This window comes from Vulpes lagopus, chromosome 1 (genome assembly GCF_018345385.1).
Source record: "Vulpes lagopus strain Blue_001 chromosome 1, ASM1834538v1, whole genome shotgun sequence".
NCBI lineage: Eukaryota > Metazoa > Chordata > Mammalia > Carnivora > Canidae > Vulpes > Vulpes lagopus.
In genome coordinates this window covers 77,771,583-77,797,774 of record NC_054824.1, presented here as the reverse complement: position 1 = coordinate 77,797,774, position 26,192 = coordinate 77,771,583, and the positions used below count along the sequence as shown (strand labels likewise).

Genomic DNA, 26,192 nt, shown 5'->3' with positions numbered 1-26,192 from the left:
CAGTGGGCCCTAGAGGAAGGGGAGACCCAGGAAGAGGGAGACAGTCCTATATAGTTACTGGAGAAGCTTATTCCCTGAGCTGCTATTTATACCACAACCTCAACTTGGTTCTTTTTTTTTTTTTTTTTTTTTAGATTTTATTTATTTATTTGACAGAGAGAGAAAGAGCATACGCACAAGCGAGCACAGGCAGGGAGAGTGGCGGAGGGAGAAGGAGAAGCAGACTCTCCTGCTGAGCAGGGAGCCCAATTTGAGGCTCAATCCCAGGACCCCAGGATCAGGACCTGAGCTGAAGGCAGATATTTAACTGACTGAGCCACCCAGGCGCCCCTGCAACTTGATTCTAAGAGAGTCTATAAGGTCCTTCTCTGAGCAAGGCACGGTGCCCTGGAAGACCCAGTGGCAGGCCTCAGGGAACGTATGGTGGAGGGGGCAGCGGGGTGAGCCACAGACCCCCTGCCAGACATTGGGTCGGTGGCAGCAGGGCGGTGCTGAGTGCTCTGGGAGGGCACTGGAGGAAAGGGTCACTGTCAGCTGGAGCAAGGAAACACTTGGGGATGAGGTAGCTTTTCGGTGGGAGTCTGTCCCACGAAAGAGGTGTCTCATGTAGAAAGGAGCTCCCTGAGCAGAGGCATGATGGAAGACGCAGGGACTTCCAGCGCACCCTGAGGAGCCTCGTCTGGCTTGAGCATAAGAATAAGGAATTGGGGGCAGACTTGGAAAGGAAAGGCCAGGCCAGGGTCAGAATGTGTGTGCACAAGTGTGGCAGGAATGCCAGGCCAGCAACATGTGTGAGGCTCTCCTGTATGGGACTGGGGGTCAGGGGTGCTCTAGAGCCTGGGGACCGCCGGGCACCCCAACCGGGAGTGGTAGGATCAGAGCCACAGCATGGCAAGGTCTACCCAGCAGGAAAGACTCACCTGGGAGAAATCGAGAAGAGGAGTCTTGGTGAGAAGTACAGAGGGCCTGAGTGAGGTGGCGGGTGGATGTGAACGCAGACCCCTCAGGCTGTGCAGAGGCTGGGAGGACGGGGCAGCGCCAGATGGCCACTGGCCCGGCCACCAGGACTTCACGGGGCTCACCGGGTGCAGGCAAGGAAGCTGGGGCTCTGATGCTGGCCCTCAGTCCTGGGGTGGCCTAGAAAAGCTGAGCAAGTACTTACTCTCTGTTCCTAGCATGGGAGGTAGAGAGCTCTTGGGCCTCCGGGCTTTCATCTCCGGGGCCTTGGCATTCTCCTTGGTGGGAGCATCTAGAACAGAACAGGGGACAACAAGCGTTAGTTGGTTGCTGCCCAAGGGAACGAGCAGAGGAGGCATCTCAAGAAAACCCCCACCTCGACCAAGGTGATAGCCACCCCCCGCCCTGCCTGGCTCCCCATTCCGCTCCGGGGGCGCTCAGTGCCCGCTGAGCAGACGGCGCCTGCCCCCGGGCACGTTCCTCCACAGGAGAACCGAAGAAGGAGCGTCCACTCCACTGCGCCTTATAAATCGGGGGCAGCGCGCAGTGGCCCAGGCACGACGGATGGACAGGTCGCCCCAGGAGCTGGCTCGCGCCTTCCCTCCGCGGCACGCACGTGCTGCCAGCAATCCCAGCACTGGCCGGGCTGGAGGGGACGCCGGTGCCCCCTGCGGTGCCCTCTGCCACCCCTCTCCCATCTTCACCCTTCGCCGGGGCTAACCGCTCAGTGTCTCCCACAGCCCGCTCCGCAGAGAGAAGCTCTCATACGGAAGGAGAGCGCAGGGTCCAGGCCCTCGGCTCACGGCCTGGAGGGGGCCTGACTTCTCAGGCATCCCTCTGCAGGCGGCCACTGACAGGAGTCCAGGCCTCTGAGCAGACGGCCCGCATGCCAACCGCCCCCATCTGGACTGGCCCTTGAACCCGTATGGGAGCTTTGCATTCCTCCTCCAAGTGGACCCCATGAAACCCTGCGGAGCCTTCTGGGCAGGCCTGAAGCAGTACATGGGTGGGTGCACAGCTCCTCAGACCTCTTCTCCACGTTCCCTCTTCCATGTTAATGCCAAGTGTGGACAAGGCCAAGGGAAACTCTCCCTTGTTGGGGCAGATTAACATCATGCCAGGAGGGGTGGGGGGCTAGGCTGGGCCTAAACCAGGCCCCGAGGACACTGGACTTCAGGAAGTTTTGGGGAAACCACCCAGGAACTCAGATAAGAAGCAGCTGGTTCAACTGCTATCACTATGCTCCAGCATCTTCCCCACAAGAAACTCTCTTCAGGGATGAACTGGGAGGGAGCCTCCCCCTCAGAGCCCCTTCCTGCCGTTCCCTTTCCTGCTCCTGAAGAGAGGAAGCTCAGAGGGAGGAAGGAGCGGGTGGGACTTTCCAGCTGAAGCTTGAGGCCGCATTCCTGCGGCTTGGCTGGGGAGGAAGGGCCAGTCTTGCTGTCCTGCCTCCTAGATGGGGCAAGCCTAGCTGCTAACACATGCCCTCCGCCTGACTGGCTCCTGGGCTTGGAGAGGTTGCCCAGAACTAGAGCCTGGGGATGCACGCTTCCCCAGCACATGGACTCCTGATGCTCCCATCTGGAGGCACTGCTCCTTCTAGACGGCCTTTGGGTCTCTTTTCTGCTCCAGATGGTAGATCTGCCCATAGAACCCCCGCACCCCACCCCCTGCAAGGACTCAATCTTCCTTCCCAACCTGAAGCCAGCCCACCCTCCGTCATAGCTGCATACTCCAGGAACAGAGGTCTGGTGAGGCATTGTCCAGCTCACCTCCCGGGCCGTGGGGGCAATCCCCAGCGGACGTCAGCCAAAAGCTGTACATGTGTCACGACAGGAATGGTTAGGTGTAGGCCTTAAGGAGTGTCACACCGTCCCTAGCAGTGTATGACAGGGAACGGTCCAGGGAACAAAGCTCAAAGAAGTCCTTCTAAGCAGCACTTGATAACCTGGCCCCCTCCCCTGCCTCCATTCCTCACTCCCACCCTTCTGCTACCTTCTATAAGACAAAAGATGGGGGGGGCACCTGGGTGGCTCAAGCAGTTGAATGTCTGCCTTTGGCTCAGGTCATGATCCTGGGGTTCCGGGATCGAGTCCCACATCGGGCTCCTGCATGGAGCCTGCTTCTCCCTCCGCTGTTGCCTCTGCCTCTCTCTGTGTCTCTCATGAATAAATAAATAAAATCTTAAAAAAAAAAAAAGGACAAAAGGAAACCCAGAGGGTGAGTCAGGGGTCCCCACCTTCCATAGCTGACACTGCCTGTGTCCTGTCTCCTCCGTGGGCCGCCCCCACCCCACGCTCCACGTGGATATGGATGGGCGAGCAAAAAGTCCCAAGGGGCGGGGATGATTTCACTTCTTCGCACGGGGTACTCTTCCCAGGCCTGACGGTCATTCTCAGCTGCAGAAAAAGCCTCAGTACCTATTTGTCAAGCTCTGTGGTTCTCAACATTGGCTGCCCATCCGCAGCGCCCGTACCCAGGTATCGCACTCCCCAGATCCTGGCTGAATCGGTCTAGTTAGGGGCCTGGGTGTCAATATCCAGATGCCCCACAGATGACTTGAGTAGGTTACTCCCACCCTCCTCAGACTGTGTGTGTACATATGTGCATTTGTGTGTATTTGTGCATATGTGTGTATGTACACATGCGTCTAGAGTGGGGGTGAGGCACAGGGAGGGGGGTGGGGGACTATTCTAAGAGACAGGAACACAGATTGGTGCTTTCCTTGATGTTTGGGGGGGGGGTCAGGATGCCATAAAGCAGGACATAGGGTAAGTCTATGGCTCCCTCATTAGGACTCCCCCTTCTTTCCTTCTTTCAAGACCCAACAGGCAACCTGCCCCAACATGTGTTTGTTTTCCCCTTTTTAAAGGAAGAGGAGGAGAGAGCCAAGTGTGTACAGAGTTCTGTGCTCTCCGGCTTGAACGCTGTCTGCCTGTCTTTCTTCTGGCGAGTTCTGGGACATCACAGGAGGGAGATAAAGAAGGATCAGGGTAGTTGTTGTTGTTTAACTGATGTGTCACTCGAGGCATAAGCCAGCAAAGGCTGAGAGCTGGTTCTCCTGGGTTCCTAAAGGGACATGGGGACTGAGATCCCTTCTCTCCTCTCGGGGTTGTGTGGGCCCTCGCTTCCAAGCATCCTGAGAGTAGAGACCCAGAGAGGTGGGTTCTAGTTTTGGCTTTGTCATCAGCAACCTTGGGATCATGAGCAGATCATTTCAGCTGCTCTGGGTCTCTATTTTCCACATCTGTACAAAGGAAATGATGCTTATTCCCTCCACTGCACGGTGTGAAAAGGCCCAAGGGAGAGAATATATCCAGTAGTGCTGTGGGGGGGGGGGGGGAGGCGGGGAAGAGAAAAATAACCATTTACCTATCAGCTCATCCCTCTGTCCACCAAATATCCTCGCCTCCCTCCAAATCTGCTTTAAATTGCTCCACCTTCAAAGAGCCCTGGCTGACCAGCCCCCGCCAGCCTCCACATCTGTCCTCAGCTTCTGGACGCTGCCTCACACTGACGTGTGAGTGTGCTACCCCGCCATGTGCTTTGAGCTTTGTTTTTAAAAGTTCTGTGCACTTTATCTTTCCATCTGACCACGAGGAAAGGGGCTCAAGTCTCCCTTTCAAACCAGGCACACCCCAGACTTGGAGTGCCCCGGGTAGGGGGGGGGTTGTGGGGGCGCTGGCCTCTTCTTCCCTCTGTAGGCCTCCCGCCCCGTGGGGGCTGTGCACACACCACAGGCCACCAGCCTTCCATGAGAACTGCAGCAAGGAGTGGGCTGGAAGGACTGTGCGCTTAATCAGAACCAGCTTTGCGCTTGCACGATGCCCAGGGGATAAAAATAATAGTAATACAAGTCTAAGAGCAGCTTGCATTTTCTATTTTAATCAGGTTGTGATGAAACTGAACTCAATTTCTAGATCTGGGCCCCAGGGCTGGAGTCCATTGCTGGCCTGGTTGTGCCCCCAAAGAAAGATGGGGGAGGAAGATGGCAGGATGGAGAGGTAGGGGGCCTCCGCATAGAGTGGAAAACGTGTCCTTATATGGGCAACACCTCACCCCTTCCACTCCTGGGCTAGCTCAGGACCCAGCCCTTCAGGGCAGCATTTTTGCTTCTGTCTTCTCCAAGAGGTTGATTCCCTTATATATAAGCCTAAGGCCGGGGGAACGAGGTGTTGGGAGACTTCTAGGAGGGGGTCCAAGCTTCCAGGAGCTCCGTGAGGGGGCAGGCCAGAGGGGCTGGCACAACGAGAAGACAGGGCGTTCCAGGAGGAGACCAGCTCCTTTCTGGCTTTGCTGTTCGGGGCCTGTGAGTCCTTGGCCAAGCTCCCTGAACTCCTTTGAGCCTGACCTTCACCCAGAAAACAGGAATCACACTCACACCAACAGAGGGACCGAGATATGAAGTAACAGCGGGCATTTACTGGGTTCCTTACTCCCTGCCCAGCATGATGCTAAGCACTTCATCTGCTGGTTTCAGGTTGAACCATACCCTTCGCCAATATTCAAGTGTCTTGGGCCTAGTGGAGCAGCAATTTTATTTAGTTCCATCTAATGCGTGTTAGCTGCCTGTGATGACAGGAAGGACAAATGTGAAAGCGGAGGTAGCCTTGTTGCTACGGCAGGGCCCAGGCCAACCAAAGAAGGGGGCGTCACTATCAGCTCAGTCTCCGTCAGAGGGGCCCGGTGGTCATGATGGCAATGAAGCATGGTAGTTAGGCACCAAGGCTCATGTTTAAATTCCCACCCAGCTCATTATTAGCTGCATGGACTTCAGCAGGCCCTCAGCCCCTACGCGACTCAATGCAGGCTTTTTTTTTTTTTTTTTTTTTACTATCACCCTGCAAAACCCCCTTGTCACAATGATGAATCACCTTGAGTTGCCAAACCCACTGGCCAATGATCAGACTCATCTTATTCTACTTGGCAGCAGCATCTGACACACTGATCCCATCATTCCTTTTTCAATGAAATGGCCACTATTTGGCCTCTGGGCCACCCCTCTCTCCTGGATTTCTTCCTGTCCCACTTCCTTCTCCGTCTCCTTTGCAGACCTCTGTCCTGTCCTGCTTTTCCTCCTCCCGCCTCCATCCACATCCACCCTAGGGACCTCATTCAAACCCAGGACATTCAGTGGCCTCTTATGTGGATGGCTCCCCATATCCAGCTTCCAGCTCGGACCTCCTTACTCAACTCCAGGTTCACTGAAATGCCTGCCTGGATGTCTAATGGGCAACTTGAACTTCACAGGTGCAAAATTCTTGACTGCCCCTGCCCCCTATATGCCCATCCAGACAGTAGTAGCACTGTTGATCTGTGCTCCCTCCCTGAAAACTAAGTTACCTCTGACTTTCCTTTCTCTCTCTCCATTTCCAATTCATCGACAAATCCTATCAGCTCTACTATGAGAATAGATTACGAATCTGATCGCTTCCCACCTCTTCCATGGAGTCTAAGCCAACATCCACTCTTGCCTGGGCCATCACAGCAACCACCCTTGATCTCCCTGTTACCCATCCTGGGTCTGGTTCCTGTGGTCACCTGAGTGATCCTTCACAAGGTCCAGAGTTGGCCCACCACACCTGGAACACAATCTGGTCTCCCTGTCACAGCCTACCGCCTTGAAGATCTGGCTGCTGGTCCTCCTCACCTCACTTCCCGCCACTTCACCCCCCGCTCATGGCTCAGCACCCCCTGGCCTTCCTTCTTCTGGGAATGCTTCAGGCATGGTCTCTGCTCAGAGCTTTATTCTCACCCTTCCCCTCTTTCTCCCAGACTCTTCGCTTCCTCAGGCACCTGTTCCAATGTCACTTCCTCAGAGAGGCCTCCCAACCACCCTCTCCAACAGTCACATTCCCTACCCCATCCCCTACTTTGCTTCCTTTGTAGCACCTGATACTGCTAGAGATCATATGATACATCTGTTCGTCTGGATTACTGTCTCCTCCCACTAGAATCTAAAGTCCTCAAAAATAGGAACTTCTGTTTTGTTCACTGCTTTTAATCCAGCCCCCAAAGCAGTGCCTGGCACCGGGATGAATGACATCAGGGATGTGCCCACTGGAGCGTCGCCTCCTGCCACACACATGCACGATCCTCCCTGGTCACACAGCCCTTGATCTCACTGGTAGCTGAGGCCAGGTGCCCTAGCCAGCGTGGTTGTGGAAGACAGCCCAAGTTGCCATGTCTTGGGATTTTGGCCTACAAAGAGTTTTGTTTCCCCACATTTCACCCAGGTCTGAATGAGAGGGAATGGGTCACTCAGGCCAGATGTGTGGAAGGACTTCCGAGCAGGAAGGGCTATTGCTAAGGGAGACCAGGATCTCTCGGGGAGTGGACAGTGCCATGTTATTTATTAGACAGAGGCCACGCCAGGTCATGGAAAGGGCAGGCTTCAGAACCAGACACATGCAGGTGGGAGTCCTGCCAGGGTAACTCTCGTTCTAACTCCCTGTGCACGGTGGTTCCAAGGGCTTGGGCTTTGGAATCAGAGACACCCTGAAACTCTCCTATGAACCGTCTGCGTGGCCTGGGAAGGCTGCTGAACCTTGGCAAGCCTCAGTTTCCCCACTGAGAGATAATCTACGCCACTGCTGAATAAACTGAAAATGCACAAGAGTCTCTGGCCACAGCAAACCTTGATCAGCTTTTGTCCCCTCCTGGGTGAGTTTTCCTTATCCACTCTGGGCTTCAGGGGCTTGTTTTGGGTACAAGTTGTCACTGGCCTTCTGCTGTACTTGGAAGGAACAGGGCTGTGGCCAGAAGGAAGAAAGTGCAAAAGAGCACCTTTCTTCCTCAGGGAAAAGACCCACGTGGCATGATCAAAATAGCCAGGTGTGCTGGATTATAAAGGCCACCTCCCTCTGTCTTTACGACTGGTGGGGAAAAACAGGAGTGTGGCTACTACAGAAAGGCCGATGAGCCAAACTCATTTTGGTGAGGTCCTGAAGTGTATCACTGCATTGGTCACAGATGTATAGTCTTAACGGTGTTCAGCACAGGCTGTGTGAGTGGGAGCTAATGACTGCAGGGGCAGGGCTGGTGTGACGTCAGCATGAGCTACAGGCCCCACTCCTAGTTGAGAGGGACCCCCCAGTCCCTCGGGAGGGATGCAGTCCCATCCAGAGGTTGCACAGGGAGCTGGAGCTGGAGAGAGCTAGGGAGACCCCACAGCATGAATGAACTTGCAAAATCAGTGATGGTTACTTCTCAGGGCAAGCCGTTCGTCCAGATACTATAATTCATGACTTCTTCTGAGAATTTGATGTAAAACTACGGGCTCTGTCTTCAGAAAAATGCTCTAATCCACAAACAGACAAAATTCTGCATATAATTTCAAAGGGTATGTGGACCGCACCCCATCCCCACCCCCGGATCTTTAAGTTCTGGATCACCTTGGGGAGTGGGGAGAGCTGGGAGGATCAGGGGGTGGAACAAGGATAGGAGACCAGTCCGGCCAAGGGGAGCCCAGGAGGGGAAAGAGTGCCGCAAGGTGTCAGGGGAGCAGTTAGGGAAACTGCCGTCCTTTCTCTAGAGGTAGCTCGTATGGCAAGAAGGCCACCCGCATGCAGGACACAAATAGATGTCCAAGTCTAGCAAACAGGGAAAAGAGTGGGTGTGAAGGGGGCTGCCCTTCTTCTCTTTGAAAAACGAAAACCAATGCACTGAGAGTCAGTCCTGTTATCTCAGCTGCTCTCCCTCCACTCCCTTTGCTAGCTCTTCTCCTCTGACCCAGCTCCTAGACTGTAGCTCTAGGCCAAACCAGAAATAAATAATGTTGATCAAGATTAGCAGACAGTACAAGGGAATCTAGTAGGAGGAGACCAATTCACAGGCAAAAAAAAAAAAAAAAGTCCCATAAGTTGCAGAAAGAATTCCTCAAACTTTAAAAAAAAAAAAAAAAAATCCCAAATGTATTCTATAAGGAAAAAGAAAATTTTATTTTGAAAGCAGAGTCTTTTTTTTTTAGCTTACACCACAAAAATTTATTTTCTCATGGTTCTGGAGGCTGAAAGTCCATGATTAAGGTGCTGGAAAATTCAGCTTCTGGCAAAAGCTCTCTTGCTGGTCTATAGATGGCTGCTTTGCTAGAACTTCACGTGGCACAGAGAGATCTCTGATGTCTCTCCCTCTCTTATGTTGGTTTTAAAAATAAAACATTAGCTGTTTCTCAAAAAGGTGCTGACATTTTTGCAGATAAGAAGAATGAATTGCTATCATGTCAAAAAGCTACCCGTGTAAATAAGGACCCAAAGAGGCCAGAGATTCCAAAGGCAGATATCCTCATTAGCAGGCTGGGCTTCCTTCTAGATTGGCTGCATGCAGCACAGGTCCCAAGTATGGGCTGTTAGAAATGGCTTTTGGGGTCAAGTTCCCAGAAACACTTTTTTTTTTTTAACTGCAGCACCTGTATTGAAAAAAAAAAAAAGCAGGAATCCGACCTGGGTGAGTGACAGCCCGGGTCACACACGGAAGTCCTTGACAGCAGCAGCTCCTACCTAGAGCCCCAAACACGAGTTTCGAGCCCTGCTCTGAGCACACCGTACGCTGACTTGTCAGATCTGCCCCTTAGTCCCAGATTCCTGGTGACACACGTTCACAGCACCCCGGGGAGACACACACAATACACTCTACCATTTCAGCTTTGCCGCCGGCTATTGACAATTTCATTCATTTTGCCGCTGTATTTTTTGGTTTTTTTAGACTTCTCTTTTCAAGGCTCTTTTTCTTTTCTTTTTTTTTTTTTTTTAAGATTTATTTATTCATGAGAGACACAGAGAGAGAAGCAGAGATACAGGCAGAGGGAGAAGCAGGCTCCCTGCAGGGAGCCCGAGGGGGGACTCGATCCCGATCCTGGGATTACGCCCTGAGCCGAAGGCAGATGCTCAACCACTGAGCCACCCAGGTGTCCCTCAAGGCTCTTTTTCTTAAAATAAATAAATAAATAAAATTAAAATATTCTTTTCTTTTTTTCTCGCCTTCCTAATATATCCCAGATCTCCGTTCTTCTGATCAGGAGATCAGATCATAAAAACCGAGAACGGGACCACGGTTCCACACCTTGCGGAGTGGCAGCGAAACGGGTCGGGACTCCATACCCGAGGGATCACGCTCAGGAGTCCGGAGAACAACAAAGCTGGTCTTTGAGATGCCTTATTTGGTCACTAGTTTTTCACGTGTCACTAGTAGTCCCTCACCAGGCACTTCAAGGGCAAGGCGTTACTTGCCCCACGCTCGCTCGCTACCTTTTTAGAGGAGACAAGAGAGGGCTCTGGATTTGTAAGCCCCAGGATGGGCTTCTGGCTCTGGCCTGGCCCTGCGGCCCCGGGAGCCTCCGCGGGACACGCTCCTTCTCAGCAGCCTTAGCCTCCCACCCTTTAAAGCCAGGACGGTAGCCTAAGACCATCCCAAGGCTTGCTCCACTTCGCAGGCTCTAAAGCTAAAGGTCACCCGGGGGAGAGAAAGGAGAGTCACGGACGAGCCTGGCCTCACCCTTTCCTCATCGGAAACCCCACTCAGGCCTGGCAGCCCTTTGCCCCCACGGGTGTCTTCCTCTCCCCCTGCTGTCTTACGATCACTCGGCCCCAAGGCGCGGCCCCAACTCACCTCCTCGAGGAAGTGTCCCCACACGGGCCTCCCGCTACTCCGTCCTCACACAGGCCTGACCTGCCAGCACTGACACTTGTTTGTCTCAGTGTGTTTGTGAAACACTAGGAGTCATTTTCCTGTGGGCGTGTCTTCTCCTGCCCTGTGCCTGGCTCCCCTGCTCAGCAAGGTTCTGCAGGTGGGGGGTCGGGACTGGGGGCGGCGGGGACACCAAGGTGAGCAGCCCCTCCTGTCGGCCGAGGGCAGGGCTGCAAGGCCGCACAGGGCCATCAGGTTGACCTCCCGTGTTCCTCGCTGTCCCATTCTTTGCAAACGATGGCTTGACACCCACAGAACGAATGCCTCGGGTCGGGACGGCCGTCTCAGATGCAGTTCGGGTTAGGTAGGGCTGGCAAGGGAAGGGCTCAGAAGCGGGGCTCTGTGCGTGGCAGTGATGGGTGGGCGTGACCTACCGTCCACGGTGACTTGGCAGGAGCACTCGGCCTGGCCGGCGCTGTTCTTAGCTACGCACTTGTAGAAGCCTCTGTCCTCGGGCAGGGCCTTCTCGATGGACATGGAGCACAGTGAGCCTGGAAGGGAGACGAAGAACGGTTGAGTGACAGCTACTGGTAGAAGCCCAGTACCTGTCCTGGCACCTGGAACTTGGCAGAGGAGTGCAACTCACCCGGGCAGCGTCTGGAAGCCCGAAGTCAGCCGTCCTGCGGGAACCAACCTTGTCTCCCTACCAAAGGCAGGGTTCTTTTTGCTGATCACCCGGGTCCAAAATACCTGATCCCTAAATATGTCCCTTCCTGGTACCCCCGTCCCACCTCCCAGCGAGCTCTCCTATGGGGACATAATGGAAAGATACAGAAGAAGAGGGTGGAATAGTCTCTGCCCTTGGAGAACATCCAATACGATGGACCCTTGGGCCTGCACACTGGGATGTCACCAAGAGAGATAAGCAGTAGAGCCAGACGGGGGTTCACAGACCCGTGTTAGGAAAAGGGGCAGGTGGGATGCCCGGGTGGCTCAGCAGTTGAGCGCCTGCCTTGGGCCCAGGGTGTGATCCTGGAGACCCGGGGTCGAGTCCCACATCGGGCTCCCTGCAGGGAGCCTGCTTCTCCCTCTGCCTGTGTCTCTGCCTCTCTCTCTCTGTCTCTCAAGAATAAATAAATAAAATCTTAAAAAAAAAAAAGAAAGAAAGAAAGAAAGAAAGAAAGAAAGAAAGAAAGAAAGAAAGAAAGAAAGGAACAGGGGCAGGTGAGGAAGCCCCACCCAGCTCATAGCAACTATTCTGGGAATGCATCTTAGGAAACGGAGTTCTGAACAAAGAGGGGGGTGAGGGAGGGCAGGAGTCCACGTCCAGCAGGGACACTGGCCCGTGGGAAGGTCTGCTGGGACGAGAGGGTAGCTATAGCCTGGGGTCCTGGGGCTGGCTTCTCAGGAATGGTATCTGAGCTGAGAAGCATGGCCAACGAGGGGCACTAGGCTGGGAGAAGGACACTTTGGGGCTGCCTCCCTTCAGTGCAGGGTCTTTGGGTCACCTCGGAGATGGATGGAGATGGCTTTCTCTCCCCATGGATCTCTCCGCCCCCCCAGCACACATTTTCTGACCTGGTTGGGAGAAGGAGGAGTCAGACTGGGCATGCACAGGATCGGGGTTCTGGTTCTTGCTCACCCTAGCCCTCTCATCCCAGGTCTGGTTACTTCTCTGGGGTACCCCCTTGGGGGATTTCCCTTGGGGTGTGGAAGAGGCCAGCTGAGGGCTGGGACTGCTGGGCCAGGCAGGAGGGCAGTGGCACCCAGGTTCCTGCCTTCAGACACACAAACAAGCCAACAGCATGGCGCCTTGCCCAAAGCTGCCCCCGTTGTCAGGGCAGCAGTCATCACACAAGGAAGAGGACAGAGCCAGGGCCATGTGCATCCTGCCGCCTGGAGCCACTGGCTTTGGCTACCTCACCCCCCTCACCTCCTGCTCCTGCTCCAAGCCAATGGTTCCTTGGCCTTGGGTGGGCAGAGCTGTGTGCACCCCAGGCCTACGTGGGGAGCAGCGTGGCCAGGAGGGAGGCCCCCAGGCAGTGGTCCCAAAGGGCCTTTGACCTCAAAAAGTACCCTCACCCCCACTAGGCAGGTCCGCAGACCTGAACAACAGGTACAAGGGTATTCAGAGAACCTCGCTAAGGCTGGAAGGGAAGGCAGAGGCACAATGGTTGCCTTTGCCTCCTGGCACCTGCGTCATGTCCTAAACAGGGAAACTTAGTCCTGCCGACCACCTCCCTCTTGCTCACACAGCGCCTCTCTCTCCAGGAAGGCCTCCCTACATTCTCCCACGGGGTGGGCAACGGGTCTCGATCTCTGCCCGGAGACAGACTTTGCAGAAACTGAACCAGAAAGGACTGAGGCTGGACTTGTAGGAAAATCCACCAGGAGAGTGAGGCCGTGAGCACGGGGATCTGGGATTGAGGGGAACTGTCCTCTCTAGAGAGAACCTTCCACTCATCTGGGAGGGCAAGAGGATGCTAAGATGACCTCTGGCCCCCAAATTTGAGGCTCAGAGGAAACACAGCCCCTCTTGCCACTTCTCTTCAGTGGGAGGCTAAGGCCTCTCTGTGAGCAGAGACCCCACTGCCAGTGAACATCCTGCTCGAATCCCTGATGGTCCCCCAGCCCCTACCCCCACTGCCTTCAGCCCTCAGCCCAAATGGCACAAACCGCAGAGACTGTGGGGAGCCCACGAGGAGGAGAAGGGCATTTAGACCACAGCCCGCACCCCCTCACCCAGGAAAGCAGCAGAGCAAGCAGCCCTTCAAGCCCGCCCCAAGCCAGGACCCCTGGCCATGTGCGTGGGCTGGGGGAGGGCTCCCAGGCAGGCCTGGAGGCCCTGCTAGCCCAGATTGAAGAATCTGGTATTTCCTGTGGGACAGCTTATTCCTGACCTCCAGAAGAAAAACCGTTTCCCAGAGGTTTTTTTTTTTTTTTTTTTGAGAAGCCTCGGCCTGGTGGGGAATTTTGAGAGGGAGGTGAGGGGGATGGGAGCAGTCACCACAGAAGGATCCAACAACTGGCTCAGCTAGAACTGCCCCTGGGAGAGCCCCTCAGGGCCATGGAGTCTGAAGATCCCCTATCTTGCTCCAAGAGTGTGGGAAGAGGGCAGGATGGGAGGGGAGTGCAGGGTGGGTCGGGGGGACCCAAAGCCCCGGAGGCTGCACTCGGAGGATGCCCTCAATGAGCAGTGCCTCCCTGACCTGGTCCCCTTGGCTGTCTGGACAGGAGAGCTGAGCCCCAGGTCACCTCCTCCGGGACGGTGCCTTCCCTGTCACCCATAAGCATCCCCACGATGCTCTTCCATGCCCTGAGTTTATCAGAGCACGTCTCCCAAGGCCACCGCTGAGACACGCTGGTCTCCCACACTGGTTCTCAGAGGGCAGTGACTCGGTCTATTATGAATGTTTTTCCTGAGCCTGGAATGCAGCCATGGTAAAAACAACAACAACAACAACAACAACAACAACGAGTCCATATATATATATATCTGCCATTCTGAGAATGACCAAGGCACAGTTCCAAGCAGGTGACCGGAAGATCTATGCAAGAGAAAGTCACGAACACGTAGTCACATATAACCGACGGTCGAAGCAGGCCATATAGCGGCTAAAAGAAAAAAATTCCTACCGCAGAGTTCTTCGGGCGGGTCGTGCGGACACGATACTGCCTTGCACGTGGCAGGGGATGCATAGATCCTAGTGTTTTGTAGAACGAACTTACGTGGGTTTCTAAAAAGCCCTTGCAAGCTCCCGCGCGAAAGGTGATTAAAAATGAATCATCGGTTGACAACAGCAACAAAAATGAATTCTCCTGATTAGATTGGGAGAGATGTTTGCCGGGGAGAGAAGCCTGGCCTGGGGACAGAAAACAGGGCATGAAGATGAAAGCACAGAGCTCGCCTTGGCTCACGGGCAGTCCCTCCCGCTCCCCACGAGGCCAAAGGGGGGGCGGGCACGGTGCAGTCTCCCCTCAGGTCTGGAGGGCAGGCCCGGCTGCTGTTAAGTGGACACCATCTACTCTGAAGCTCTGGGAAATACAGGAAAGGGGAAAGGGGACCTCCACAAGTCATTCAGGAATTAGCAGTCAACTCCAGCAGACTCCTGTCACACCTCTTCTGCTCTCCTCGGTGCTAAATGGGGTGACATGACCATGTTTCGGGGATGGGGGGGCCCTGAAGGCCACAAGCCCTCGCCAAGGTACATCGTTCAGAGAAGCCTCCTGAACTTACAAACACAGCGTCCTCTAGCAGTAGGTATGTGGGTGTACATGTGGTTGGTGGCGGAGGAGGGGACGGGAGCCTCTCCTGGCCAAAGGCTGGTGGCAAGAGTCTGGCAAGGGGACCTGGAGGAGGTAAAGTGTGATCTTAGAGGAAGTAACAGCACAGGGCTCAGTGCAGTGGAGCAAGGAGGATTCCAAGCCTGGGAGGTGGGGGCAGAGAGGGTGCTGAGCGCAGCGCGAAACTGGGGGGACCCTCTTAGCCACGTGCTCCACCTTCCCCTCCAGGCCACCTCAAACCATCAGCTTATTTCCATCGATGCCAGCAGACGTGGGACCCCGGTCGCCCAGACACCGGCGCGCAGTGGTCTCATGCTTCTTCCTCCTCTTTATCCGCCTCCTGCTCCCAAGCCAGGCAACAAGTTCTATTAACTCTGTCCTTGTTTCTGGAACCGGTTGTTTCCTGTGTGTGCCATGGCTACCTTTTGCATCCCTTTCTCCCCAGCCCCTTCACAGTAGGCTCCTCCCTGGTCTTTGGGCCCGGGGTCACTCAAAACCCCTAGCTTTGCGTGCACTGCTCCTCGTTTCAAACTCTTAGATGGCTCCCTATTGCCTTTAGAATTGAGCTCCTCAGCGTGACACGGGGCGCCCCGGACCAGGCCTTCCATCCCTACCGGGGAGCCCATACCCCCCCACTTTGCCTACTGCCCAGAGCCCTGGTCCAGCTCATTCAGCACCTTCAGTGCCTTCCTTGCACTCTCAGCACTCAGCTCCCTCTTCTGCACCAACCAGCTCAACCTCAGCACTTGGCTGGGGTCGTTTTATCACTGCGAGCGCGTGTCCCCTCCTTCCAGATCAGTGGTGAGCACATTACTCACACCTCTCAGAGGGCCCGGCTCCCCACAGGGGGGCCTGCTGAAGTGGTCACTGATAAAGCTGTAGCACAGGCTTTCTCCCGGGGCTCCGTGTCTAACCCGGGCTCTTGAAGACTTGGAGGCGGAAGCTCTAGAGAGAAGGCATGGAAAGAAAACAGGGCTGGGATTTTAAGACAAGGTACTCCCTACTGTGGCAAGGCAGCCTGGCCCTGCTCACTCCTCTGCAGTGAAGATACCAGAAACTTGGCAAGCCTAGAGGGCACCACTAGGCTTCCGGCCTCTTGACAACTATCGACAGCGCTGAGGAGTTAAGAGCCACGGGCATTCCCCTGCTAGATGCGGCTGCGGCTGCTGAGTGCATCACCAGGGGTCCCTCAGCTGCACCAGTGTGCTGCCGTCTAACAAGAATGAACTAAGAGGTAACACAGCAGAGTGGTCCAGGTGTCAGAACTCAACGGCCTCAGGTTCAATCCCCGCTCTGCGACCAGCACGGCTGTGCAGCCCCGGGCAGGTACTGCACTTCTCTGTTAGGCGGGCAGGATGGAATGAGTGAGAAGCGTAAGATGCCTAAGACAGTGTCTATAGGACGCGGTGTTCAATTCGTGCTATTCTTAGTTCTCAAAGGAAAATCACAGATATTTAGAATATTTTTTCGAAGTCGGAACCGGGGCTGTGTCTACACCCCCGTCCTAGTGCTTCCCATCCCCGTCCTATTGCTTCCCTATTCCCTCCTCTGCCGACCTTCTTTTAATCATTTCTTCTTCTTTGCATTTGGACCTCAGTGGTCCCTTTGGGGTGGTTTCTGTTGGGAGGCCATCCTGGAGTTTCCCGGTTTCTATGCCCTTTAATGCTGAGTGACAGCAGGTACCACATACTTGAGGCACTCTGGACACGAGCAGCCGGTGTCCAGTGGCTCAGGCGTGGTTTTGAGACCAGGGCTGAGGTCTGCTCACATTGTTCAGCTGAGGGGATTGTTCATAAGCAGCTCCTAGGGGCTCTGCAGGTCCCACACAGGTCTCAGGGCGGTGCGTGGCTCTGGGCACTGCCCTCAGCTGTCTGAGTATCAGTCTCCCTGAGGTGAGCCTAGCCAGGGGCCTCACACCGTGCATCTGTCCCAAGGACGGGTGGTTATCCACCTTTATCCTTCCTGGAGAGATCACCAAAGGGTAACCTGGGAGACACTCCCAGGCAAGGCCTTCCAACTGGGAGGGACCCACAGGGGTGACCGGGAGGCTGTGCCGTCCACTGCCCTGTACAGCTCACCCCACCATGGCAATCCCCCATGCCTACCAGGTGTGGACCACAGGCAGGATGAACCAGCAGGGGTGGGGGAGGGTGGGGGAGATGACAGGCCTTGTGGAGGACCCTAGCAATCTGGAGGTGACCACAGGAAAGAGTTCTCCTAGCGACACAGCAGCAGAAAACATTTTCTCTCTCCCGGTCAGTTTTGCTTTTACTCTTTTAACACTTAGATTCAAAATGCTCAGTGGTTCCAGACTGGCTGCCTGAGTTACAGAATGAAGGGAGAAACTTCACTGTGGGCTGAGAGGGACCCTGCCTTCTTCAAAGGCATCATTCGGGTTTCAGGAGAAAGGACGGAAGCCTGATGAAGGAGGAGAGAGGGGGGTGCGGAGGACAGAAAGGGGAGTAGCATGGCCTGGGGTGTCTCTAACCCCTCAGCTGATCGGGATTGCCCAGGACCTGTCCACTTGGGCCTCTTCTTGGCTGCTGCCCTCTACCCCTTAAGGGTAAAAAGCCACTTCCTGGGGAGCTCTTGTACGCTGCCCATCCAGAGCCACCAGTGTCAGCCCCTAGCTTAGGCCAGGCTCCGTTCCAGCCCAGGCCACCGGAGTGGGGTGTGGGAAGTCTGCTGAACCTGGAGCCCCCACAGGGGCTTGGGATGCTTGGTTGAAACATTTCAGACCAAATTCAGGGTCCAGGGAAAATGCCCCTCTCACTCCCATCTCTTCTCTAGATCTAAACAGGCCCATCTGAGAACTCCAGACCCCGAAAGGCCCCAGATGTCAGGATTTAGTGCCCCCCCCCTTCTCCCCACAACCCAAGAATGTGAAATACCAGCAAACAAAAGTCTCATCCAAATTAGGAAGCGAGTGGCTCTGTCCACCCAGGAGTGTGTGCCGTAGGGGCTGTTTGGGGTTTTTGGCTTCCCCCCACAGATCCTTTCAAACCCACGTTGTTATCAAGACTTAAGTTGTTTTGACCCCAAACCTCAGTCCTATGCCATCCTGTCACTGTACACCCTTCTCCAAACCTAAAATGCTGCTGCAAAAGCAGCTCTCAGCTCGGAGACCGCAGTGAGCCCCAGCCCCCAGGTTCCCTCACGCCTGCGAACAGAGCCCTCTCCATGTCAGAGCTGTGCAGCACTAGCTCAGGCCAAGGCTTGCTCTGAGGAACCATGGCTGGGGCTGCCATGAAGCGCCTCTGCCAGACAGATGCCGAGACCCGGGCGGGTGCCAGAGGATCAGATGCCCACCTCTCACCGCCCAGTGATGGAGTGTGTGCCCAAGGGCCCTGAGCAGAACAGCCCTCCGTCAGGGAGGGGGCACAGAGGCTGGGCATTCCAGCCCAACTCTGGGCTGTGAGTGGCAGTTAACAAACCAAAGCCTCCAGGAGCCCCCAGTGGCCCTGATGGAGCCCCCTTCTTCCCGGCCCTCGCCCTGTTACCTTCTTGGGAGAGGATGATGAACTTGGTGGTCTTGAGCGTCTTTCCATTGAGCATCCAGGTGATGGTGGCTGGGGGGTCAGACGACACCTGACACTGGAGTAGCAGCTTCTCACCCTCTGTCACATGGACATCTTGCAGCTTCTCCTTGAAGGCTGGGGCTGTCCCTTGGTTCTCTGATCTTTTTTCATTATCTGTGGCTCCTGCCTGTGCCCTCTTGCAGTTCACGTCATTCTTAACCTCCTTCTTGAGTTCTTCCTTCCCAGCTGGTTTTGGGATCTCAGCAGGCTTGGCATTACCTATGGGTTTTGGGGTCTCAGCAGGCTTGGCGTTGCCCACAGGTTTCAGGGGTTCAGCAGGCTTGGCGTTGCTTATGGGTTTCAGCATCTCAGCAGGCTTGGCATTGCCCAGGGGTTTCAGGGTCTCAGCAGGCTTGGCATTGCCCATGGGTTTCGGGGTCTCAGCAAGCTTGGCGTTGCCTATGGGTTTTAGCGTCTCAGCAGGCTTGGCGTTGCCCATGGGTTTCAGGGTCTCAGCAGGTTTGGCGTTGCCTATGGGTTTCAGCGTCTCAGCAGGCTTGGTGTTGCCCACAGGTTTTAGAGTCTCAGCAGGCTTGGCATTGCCCAAAGGTTTCAGGGACCCTAAAGGCTGGGCATTGCTCACAGCCTTGGGACTTTCCGCTGCCTTGGCATTCAAGGCCTCAGCGTTGTTGCTACCATTCTCGGCTGGTAATTTTTTCTTGCTACCTAACACGGAGCGGAAATCTGGGGTGGCGGGTTTGGGAAGAGGTGCCTTCTCAGGCACCGGGGTCTTAGGAGTCCCCTTTTTGGCCAGGACCGAGCGGAAGTCGACCTGCTGAGGGCTATGCACCTTCCTCTCTTCCTCTGACACAGTCTTTGGCTTCACTTGCCGCTGCAGGTTGGCGCGGAAATCCATCTGCTCCGCTGGGATCTCCTTCAGGTCTTCTTCTGACACGGTCTTGGTACTCACCTTCTTCCCCAGGAGGTCACGGAAGTCCAGCTGTTCCACCTGCTGCTGGCGGATGGCCTCCTCAGTATGTTGCCGGGTCTCCACGCGCCTCTTCAGCACCCCCCGCACGTCCTCGCTGTCGTCCTCCTCCTCTGGCCAACTCTGTCCTCTCGCTGGCCGGCCAGGCCTCAGGGTCCCATAGCAGTCACCGCCACCACCATCAGCGCTGGCTCCCCGGCTGCAGAGGCCCTCGCAGCTGGCAGGCTCCCTCCCCCTGCAACCAGTGAAGGGAAAGAGGAGAGTAGCAAGAGGAAAAGGGGCCGGGTAAGAAAGAAACGTCAGGGGAGAGCAAATCCCTGAGGGAGGGAGGATAGAGGGGAGGGGGAAGGGGAAGCTGGGGCTGACCGGGCTGTGTTTATAGAAGGGAACGTTGGTGAGAGGCTCTTGCTTGCTTACTTGGTTTGTTACATCGGTAATGACTTCAGTAGCCTTATAAGGGTGTGTGCAAAAAAAAAATAATAATTCACCCCCCTCTCCTCCCCAGCTCTCCCTCCCTCATCCCCCTTCCAATCTCCCTCTCTTGGCTCAGCAGCCCCAGCTGGAGGATACAAATAATCTGGGGCCGCTGGGCTGGGCCTGCAGGGGCCAGGAGGAGAGTGGGTGGGTGGTGGCATGGGGCCCGGCCACGCACCTCCTGGGGGCACTCACCGCAGGGGGACTCCGGTGGGGCTGCTCTGTAGCATCAGTGACACCTGGCAACTGCATTCGCCAACCCGGTTCCTGAAGAATTTGAGAGATCAATACAGCTCGGGAGGCTCTCTGAGCCCAGGGCCTGCTCGGTCTAGGGCTGTGAGGAAGGCAGGGCAAGCAGGAACTTGGCCGGCCAGAGGCTGGCTGGCTGGCTGGCTCCAGGGAAGAGGGGGCTACGGGCCTAGCGGTGACCCTGAACACCCACACAAGACCTAGATTCAGGGCAGGCCCTAAATCTGCCCCACTTTGGTCTCCCTTTTTATCCTCAGCTCTTGTATGAAAAGGGGAGGGGGAAATCTTCAGCACAACCGCTTGGACAGACACCCAGAAGTAGGAAGACTTTTCTCTAAGCACGTTACAAAAACAACTCAATCACTCAGTCTAAATACAATCACTCCGCACTGAAGTCCAAGCCCGCCAGGGTGTGATGGGGCTGCTCCGTGGAGCCTGTACAGCCCTGGGCGTGACCCTGAGTCTGACTCCGCACCTTCAATACAGGGGTGGTTGCGTCCTCTCCGCAGGGGCCGACCCCCCGCCCCCCAGCTGCCACCTCCCCCTCTCCTTCCTGCTCACCAAATCAAAAACACCTTCCAATCCCCACCCATCAGCTACTGCCCTCAGATCAGAACTTCCTGGATTAAAAATCAAACAGGTGTCTTCCTGCATGGGTGACCCCTTCTCTCCTTTCTTCAGGTGGGGAGAGCTCTGCATTCTTCAACCCACTGTTAAAACGTTAATAAAACGTCAGTGTCCCAGCGGTGCGTGGCCAGCTGAGGCCCCCTGTGCTGGGGGGGGGGGGGCTGTACCGGCCTTGGGCAGCGGGACTCCAGCCTGAGGGCCTCTGAGCCCACACGGCTGCCCTCTGCCGGTGGTTCTGAGCTCTGACCAGCCAAGGCTGCTGGGGGGGGGGGGTGTGGGGGGTAGGGGATGGGTGGGGGATCAGGGCCTGTGCTCAGTACAGGGAGTGGTGAGGGCAGGGCTGAGAGCCATGGGGACTCTTGCTCCGCCTTCCACTAACGTCCATCACCTGTGCCTACAGCATCCCACTGAGGTGCGGAGCACTATCGCGCCCACCTTGTGCCTACAGCACCCCACTGAGGTGCGGAGCACTGTCGGGCCCACCATAAAGGTAAGGAAGGCGTCAGGAGTTCGTCTGGGGCAGCGCCGGGCTCCCAGGCCCTCCCCCTCATCGCCCCACAAGGCCATCTTACCAGCACTTCAGGGCCTACATGTGCCCAGGTCCTCCCCCAGATGTGCCAAGCTCTGTGACGGGTCCCTCGCAGGACCCATCTCCCCTCACCTCATGACTTCTCTGTGAAGCCAGCACCGTTGTTTTCAGGAACATAAGGCTCATAAAGGTCAAACAACTTGCCTTCATTAGCAGAGGCAACCGGCAGAAAAAGGGGTTGGCACCCAGGCCTACCTGAATCGGGACCCTAACCTTCCCGACCTGCCCTGCCATGCTCGTCAGTACCAATCTACCATGGGGTGTGTGTGTTTGTGTGTGTGTGTGTGTGTGTGTGCAGGTCTCTGTGTGAATGCAGATCGACCCCACACATGGATACACACATGCGGGACCTTACCTGGCGGGCATCTGCATCTGCAGGTCCAGATACAAGTGCACAAGCACGGCCACCCCCACGTGGACAGACACCTGAGCACGTGTTCACACAGCCCTGCTGACGTACGTGGGCGTCCGCCTTGCTTGCCTGGCTGCCCTCCCAGTGCAGGGCCGGGTCCGCATCAGACACTGGCGGTCCATGGCTTGGTAGGTGGTTTGCAGGGGGGCTGGGGGGTGCTGCTCACTCCCAGGCACGGAGCCCCATTTGAAACAAGGAGAGGTTGATCTGTGCTGTCCTCCAACAACCCTCCTGCCATCTGTTGGGGTCCACTCCTGGCTGCCTCGGTCAAGGCGCAGGCTCTCAGGGGGCAGAGACTGAAGGCTCAGGGAGCCTGGTGTCTGGGCAGTTTAAGCGCCCGTGGGTGTCCCTTTGCTCAACGAGCAGCAGTCAGGTGCCTCCTTAGCGCCAGGCCCTGGAAGGCTAAGAGCCCCTCGGGACATCCCGAGTGCTCAGCACGGAGGGCTCACGGGCTTTGGGTCAACTTGCAGAATAAACGCGGAAGGTCCTTTGCAGGTGAGGCCCAGCTCCCTGGCACCCTACTTATGTCAGACTGCTGGCCAGTATCAGACCATTCTTTCCTCGCTATTCTTTCCAGCACAGGGTGACGAGCAGGAGGGCAGGAGGCCAGGAGGCCAGGAGGCCAAGGGCTGTGTTTTCCCAGTAGTGCTTTCCAACATTGCCTCAGCTGTTTCCTCCTGCTACAGGTACAACACACCTCAGGTGCAAAAATCAGGAGCAGACACTGACCAGATGGCCATGCTTTACCCCAACCAAACCCTTCAGAGGCTTTAAACGGTGAGGCGCCCCGTCCCTGAGCTGGAGTAAGCTCTAGCTCCCCGTGGGGAAGCAGGTAGGGGTCTCTGCTGTCTTCCATCACCTGCCCTAAAGGAGGGAGCACAGGGGGCTTGCTGTTTGACCCATCCCTGGGCCTCAACCTGAGGCACGTAGGGAAGTCTGAGGGGCAGAGGTGGAGAACTTGGGATACCTTGGTGGGCCCATCCCTCGGGGTGATCTGGGGGGTCATCAATTCTGCTGCCATAAACTTAAACTTCTGTTGGGCCTTTAGGGCAGATCATGAGTTCGTTGAGAGCCTACAAAGGTCGGAAAGGCTTGGACTTTGGACCCACACACCAGATCATCTAACCCGCCAACCCGCCTCGAGGCCATCGGTATCTGTATCTACATTCTCGGTTACAAAGCAAGGCCTGGGGCTGAGGATGAGGCCCCACACCCAGGCCAGGTGCTGCCAAAGAGGCCTGGACTATGACCCCATAGGCTGCACCTTTTACAAACTAACAAAACTCTCTACTCCCACCTCCTAAGCCCTGAATAAGAAGCCCACTCTGGTTACAAAGCTTCAGAGTCTGTCCCACTCTGAATCTCCCTCCTCTGGAATGGGTTTTTACACGCAAAATTAGTTTAAAGAACTAATTTCCTGGCAAGTCCCAAACTTTCAAATATTTTAGCTGGAATTTGGAACTGACTTTCTGATGACATTTCCTTTTAGACCAGGAGACAAGAGCTAGGGCATCCAGCTGCACCTACCCACAGCTGTAGCAGGGACGGACGGGACCTGCTGCACCACGCACCCCCCCTTCCTCCCAGCTACCCCAGCTCCCTCCTTGAAAGGCATTCTGTGCTGAGTCTAGGTCTGATTTCTGTCAGGAGGGGAATGGGGCCCTGGCAGACCTGGCACGTCCTCCCCAGGAGAACTTTCCACTGACTTGCTCCTCGGCTGGGGACAAAGCCAAGGCCAGGGCACCAGCTACCCAAAGGAATGAAAAGGCTGGACTTTGGAGAGGGGTCAGGGCCGAGAGCTGCGTGGAGGGGGAGGCCAGCGCAACCTCCTGGATTCCCTGAGTTCCCACGCACTTGGGAGAAACACGGAATGGGAGAGAAGCCGATGAAAAGACAGAGAGATGAGGGTTCCAATCTGGGCTCTGCTACTTGCTTTTGGGTGGCCACAAGCAAATCCGTGACCCCGAGACCTCAGTTTCCCCTGTTATTGAACGATGAGTCGTCCTGATAACTTCTGAAGTCCCTTCCAGCTGGGACAGTGTAAGTTTTATGACTGTCCCCAGCTGGGCCCAGACAGTCTGCCTGCCGACGTCCACTCCGGCCTGGCCGACTTCCCACAGCCCTTGCTTTGCTCTTCCCTACCCTCTCCTGCTTGGCCTCTTCAACGTGCCCCCAACGGCCAAGCCTTTACTCATTTGCTAAACCCTATTGTCCTCGACATCACACATGGAGCATAATTATCCCTTTTGGGTGTTTGGCTGGATGACTGTGAGGACTGCCCCCCAGCACTACTCCTTCCAGGCAGACAGGCTCTCGTCTCCAGTGTCATCAGTTTCTATTATTTGTACTGGCCTAGGGGAGGAAGAGTGTATCTTGTATCTAGGCTGGAGGCAGATTTGCCTTCCTGATAATACCTGGTTTGGATGTAAGGCAAAGGCTTCTGGTGTGTTCTGTGCATACTGCTGATGGTAGCAGAGGACCAGCCAGCCCACAGACCATCGCCACAGCCGACTACAGACATGGCATTAGCTCAGCTGAGATCTGCTAAGCCTCACTCAGCCAAGCAGAACTTCCCAACAAATCTCAAGAAATAACAAATGGCCTTTTTAAAAAATATATATATAAAGCCACTAAGTATTTGAGCTGTTTGTTATGCAGCAAAACATAACTGGTATATGCATAAAGCACTTGGCCAGAAGGGACCCAAGTGGTGGGGCACACACTGGGGTTTGTTATTATTATAGGAACAGTGCTCGGTCATGGCAGTGGCTTTGGCATGTAGCTCAGAGCCTTGAACATGATGTGCTCAGTACTGGGAAATGATTTATCCAGGAGAGCAAGCCCCTTGCAAAGTGCCCAGGCACCTGAGCCAGGGCAGCTCGAAACATCTTTGGCATGTGACACACTCTCCTGTCAGCGGGTTGCAGATAACTGCTCTCCTTCAGTGCTTACATCAACCCTAGGGGCTGGTGTCCTGTCTCCATCAACCCAGGGCTGGCCATAGAACTCTAAGACTAAGACTTAGAGCATTTTAAAGGTAGAAGAACATTTCTGGATCACTTTCATTTAACAAACACTCGATGCTGACTGCGGGCAGGCACCGTTCCCGGCACTGGAAACAAAGCAGTGTGCCTTCCCAGAGCTCACCTTTCCACATAACCTAGGAAAACCATAAACAGGAGGAAAAAAAAAAAAAAAAGGAATGGGCATAATTAACCTTCTGCAGTGGTTTTAAATGTCTACAAATTCTTTGACACTTCTCTCTCCAAGAGATGGATCCTAATTGGCCTTAGTGACTTACTTCCAACAAACAGTATATAGCAAAAGTAATAGCGTGTGACCTCCAAGGGTAGATCACAAAAGACATTAGGTCTGTGGAATCCAGCTGCCATGTCATGAAGACACTCAAGCAGCTCTAGGGAGAGGTCTGCATGGCAAGGAGCTGAGGCTTCCAGTCAACAGCCCTGTGAGTGAACCATTTCAGAAGTGGATCCTCCAGCCCCAGCCAAGCCTTCAGAGTCAATAGTCCCTGCCAACATCCTCACTGTAAAAATCATTCGGCAAAGCTGCATCATATTCCCAACCCAAAGAAACTGTGAGATGGCAACTGCTGTTCTAAGCTGCTCAGTTTTGGGGACATTTGTTACACAGCAATAGGTAACTAATACATTCCCTCGATCTTGCTGCTTTTCCAATTTTTTAAAAATATTTTATTCATTTACTCATGAGAGACACACACACAGAGAGAGAGAGAGAGAGAGGCAGAGACACAGGCAGAGGGAGAAGCAGGCTCCCTGTGGTGAGCCTGATGCGGGACTCGAACCCAGGATCCTGGGATTACTACCTGAGCCAAAGGCAGATGCTCAACCACTGAGCCACCCAGGTGCCCCTGCTTTTCCAACTTTAATCCATTCTTCCCTCCTTCATGTTCTCCACACACCAAACAACAAGGGGACAAAAGCCAGGATGTAATAAGACAGAGGACTCTGGGGAACCGAGCTCAGGAGCTCAATGAACACCTTTGCATTTAAGCAGGAGAGACAAAAGCTCGTCGGCAGCACCAAGCCTGCCCTTTCTTTGCCTTGAAGCCCAGCTGCACGTTATTTTGTGTTTCTGCTGGCTTCCTAGTCCCTGGTGGGAATTTTGACAGGTGGTAGGAATTTGGGGGGTAGTGGGTAAAAGGAGGTCAGCAGGACACGCAGACTCACTTGAGCTGGATTTCGTACTGGCCGGCGTGCCAGGGCTGCACATTCTTTAGAACCAGGGTAAACACGTCCTCGTTCTGTAGCACCTCGAAGTAGCCGGAGTCTTTGGAGAGGGCTTTGCCGTCTCGCAGCCAGTGCACAGTGGGGAAGGGGTCCCCAGCGATGGCACAGGAGATGAGGACAGTCTGGCCCAGGGAGGCAGTCAGTGAGCGGGGCTTGCTGATGAACCAGGGCTGGGTGCCATCCTGGGGCTCTGGAAGTCGGC

The 26,192-nt window shown here is 55.2% G+C and overlaps 1 protein-coding gene across 4 annotated transcripts in view; it reads right to left on the bottom strand.

Annotated features, from left to right (window-relative positions):
- Nucleotides 1–26,192, bottom strand: part of MYLK (myosin light chain kinase) — a 180,693-nt gene that overhangs the window by 63,562 nt on the left and 90,939 nt on the right. For all 4 annotated transcript variants that reach the window (XM_041772555.1, XM_041772565.1, XM_041772573.1 and 1 more), the window contains 5 exons: nucleotides 25,931–26,180; nucleotides 20,041–20,112; nucleotides 18,366–19,606; nucleotides 11,016–11,132; nucleotides 1,163–1,249 (listed from right to left, as the gene is read on the bottom strand). In XM_041772555.1, the coding sequence (XP_041628489.1) occupies nucleotides 1,163–1,249; nucleotides 11,016–11,132; nucleotides 18,366–19,606; nucleotides 20,041–20,112; nucleotides 25,931–26,180 (1,767 nt within the window). The remainder of the gene's footprint in view (nucleotides 1–1,162; nucleotides 1,250–11,015; nucleotides 11,133–18,365; nucleotides 19,607–20,040; nucleotides 20,113–25,930; nucleotides 26,181–26,192) is intronic.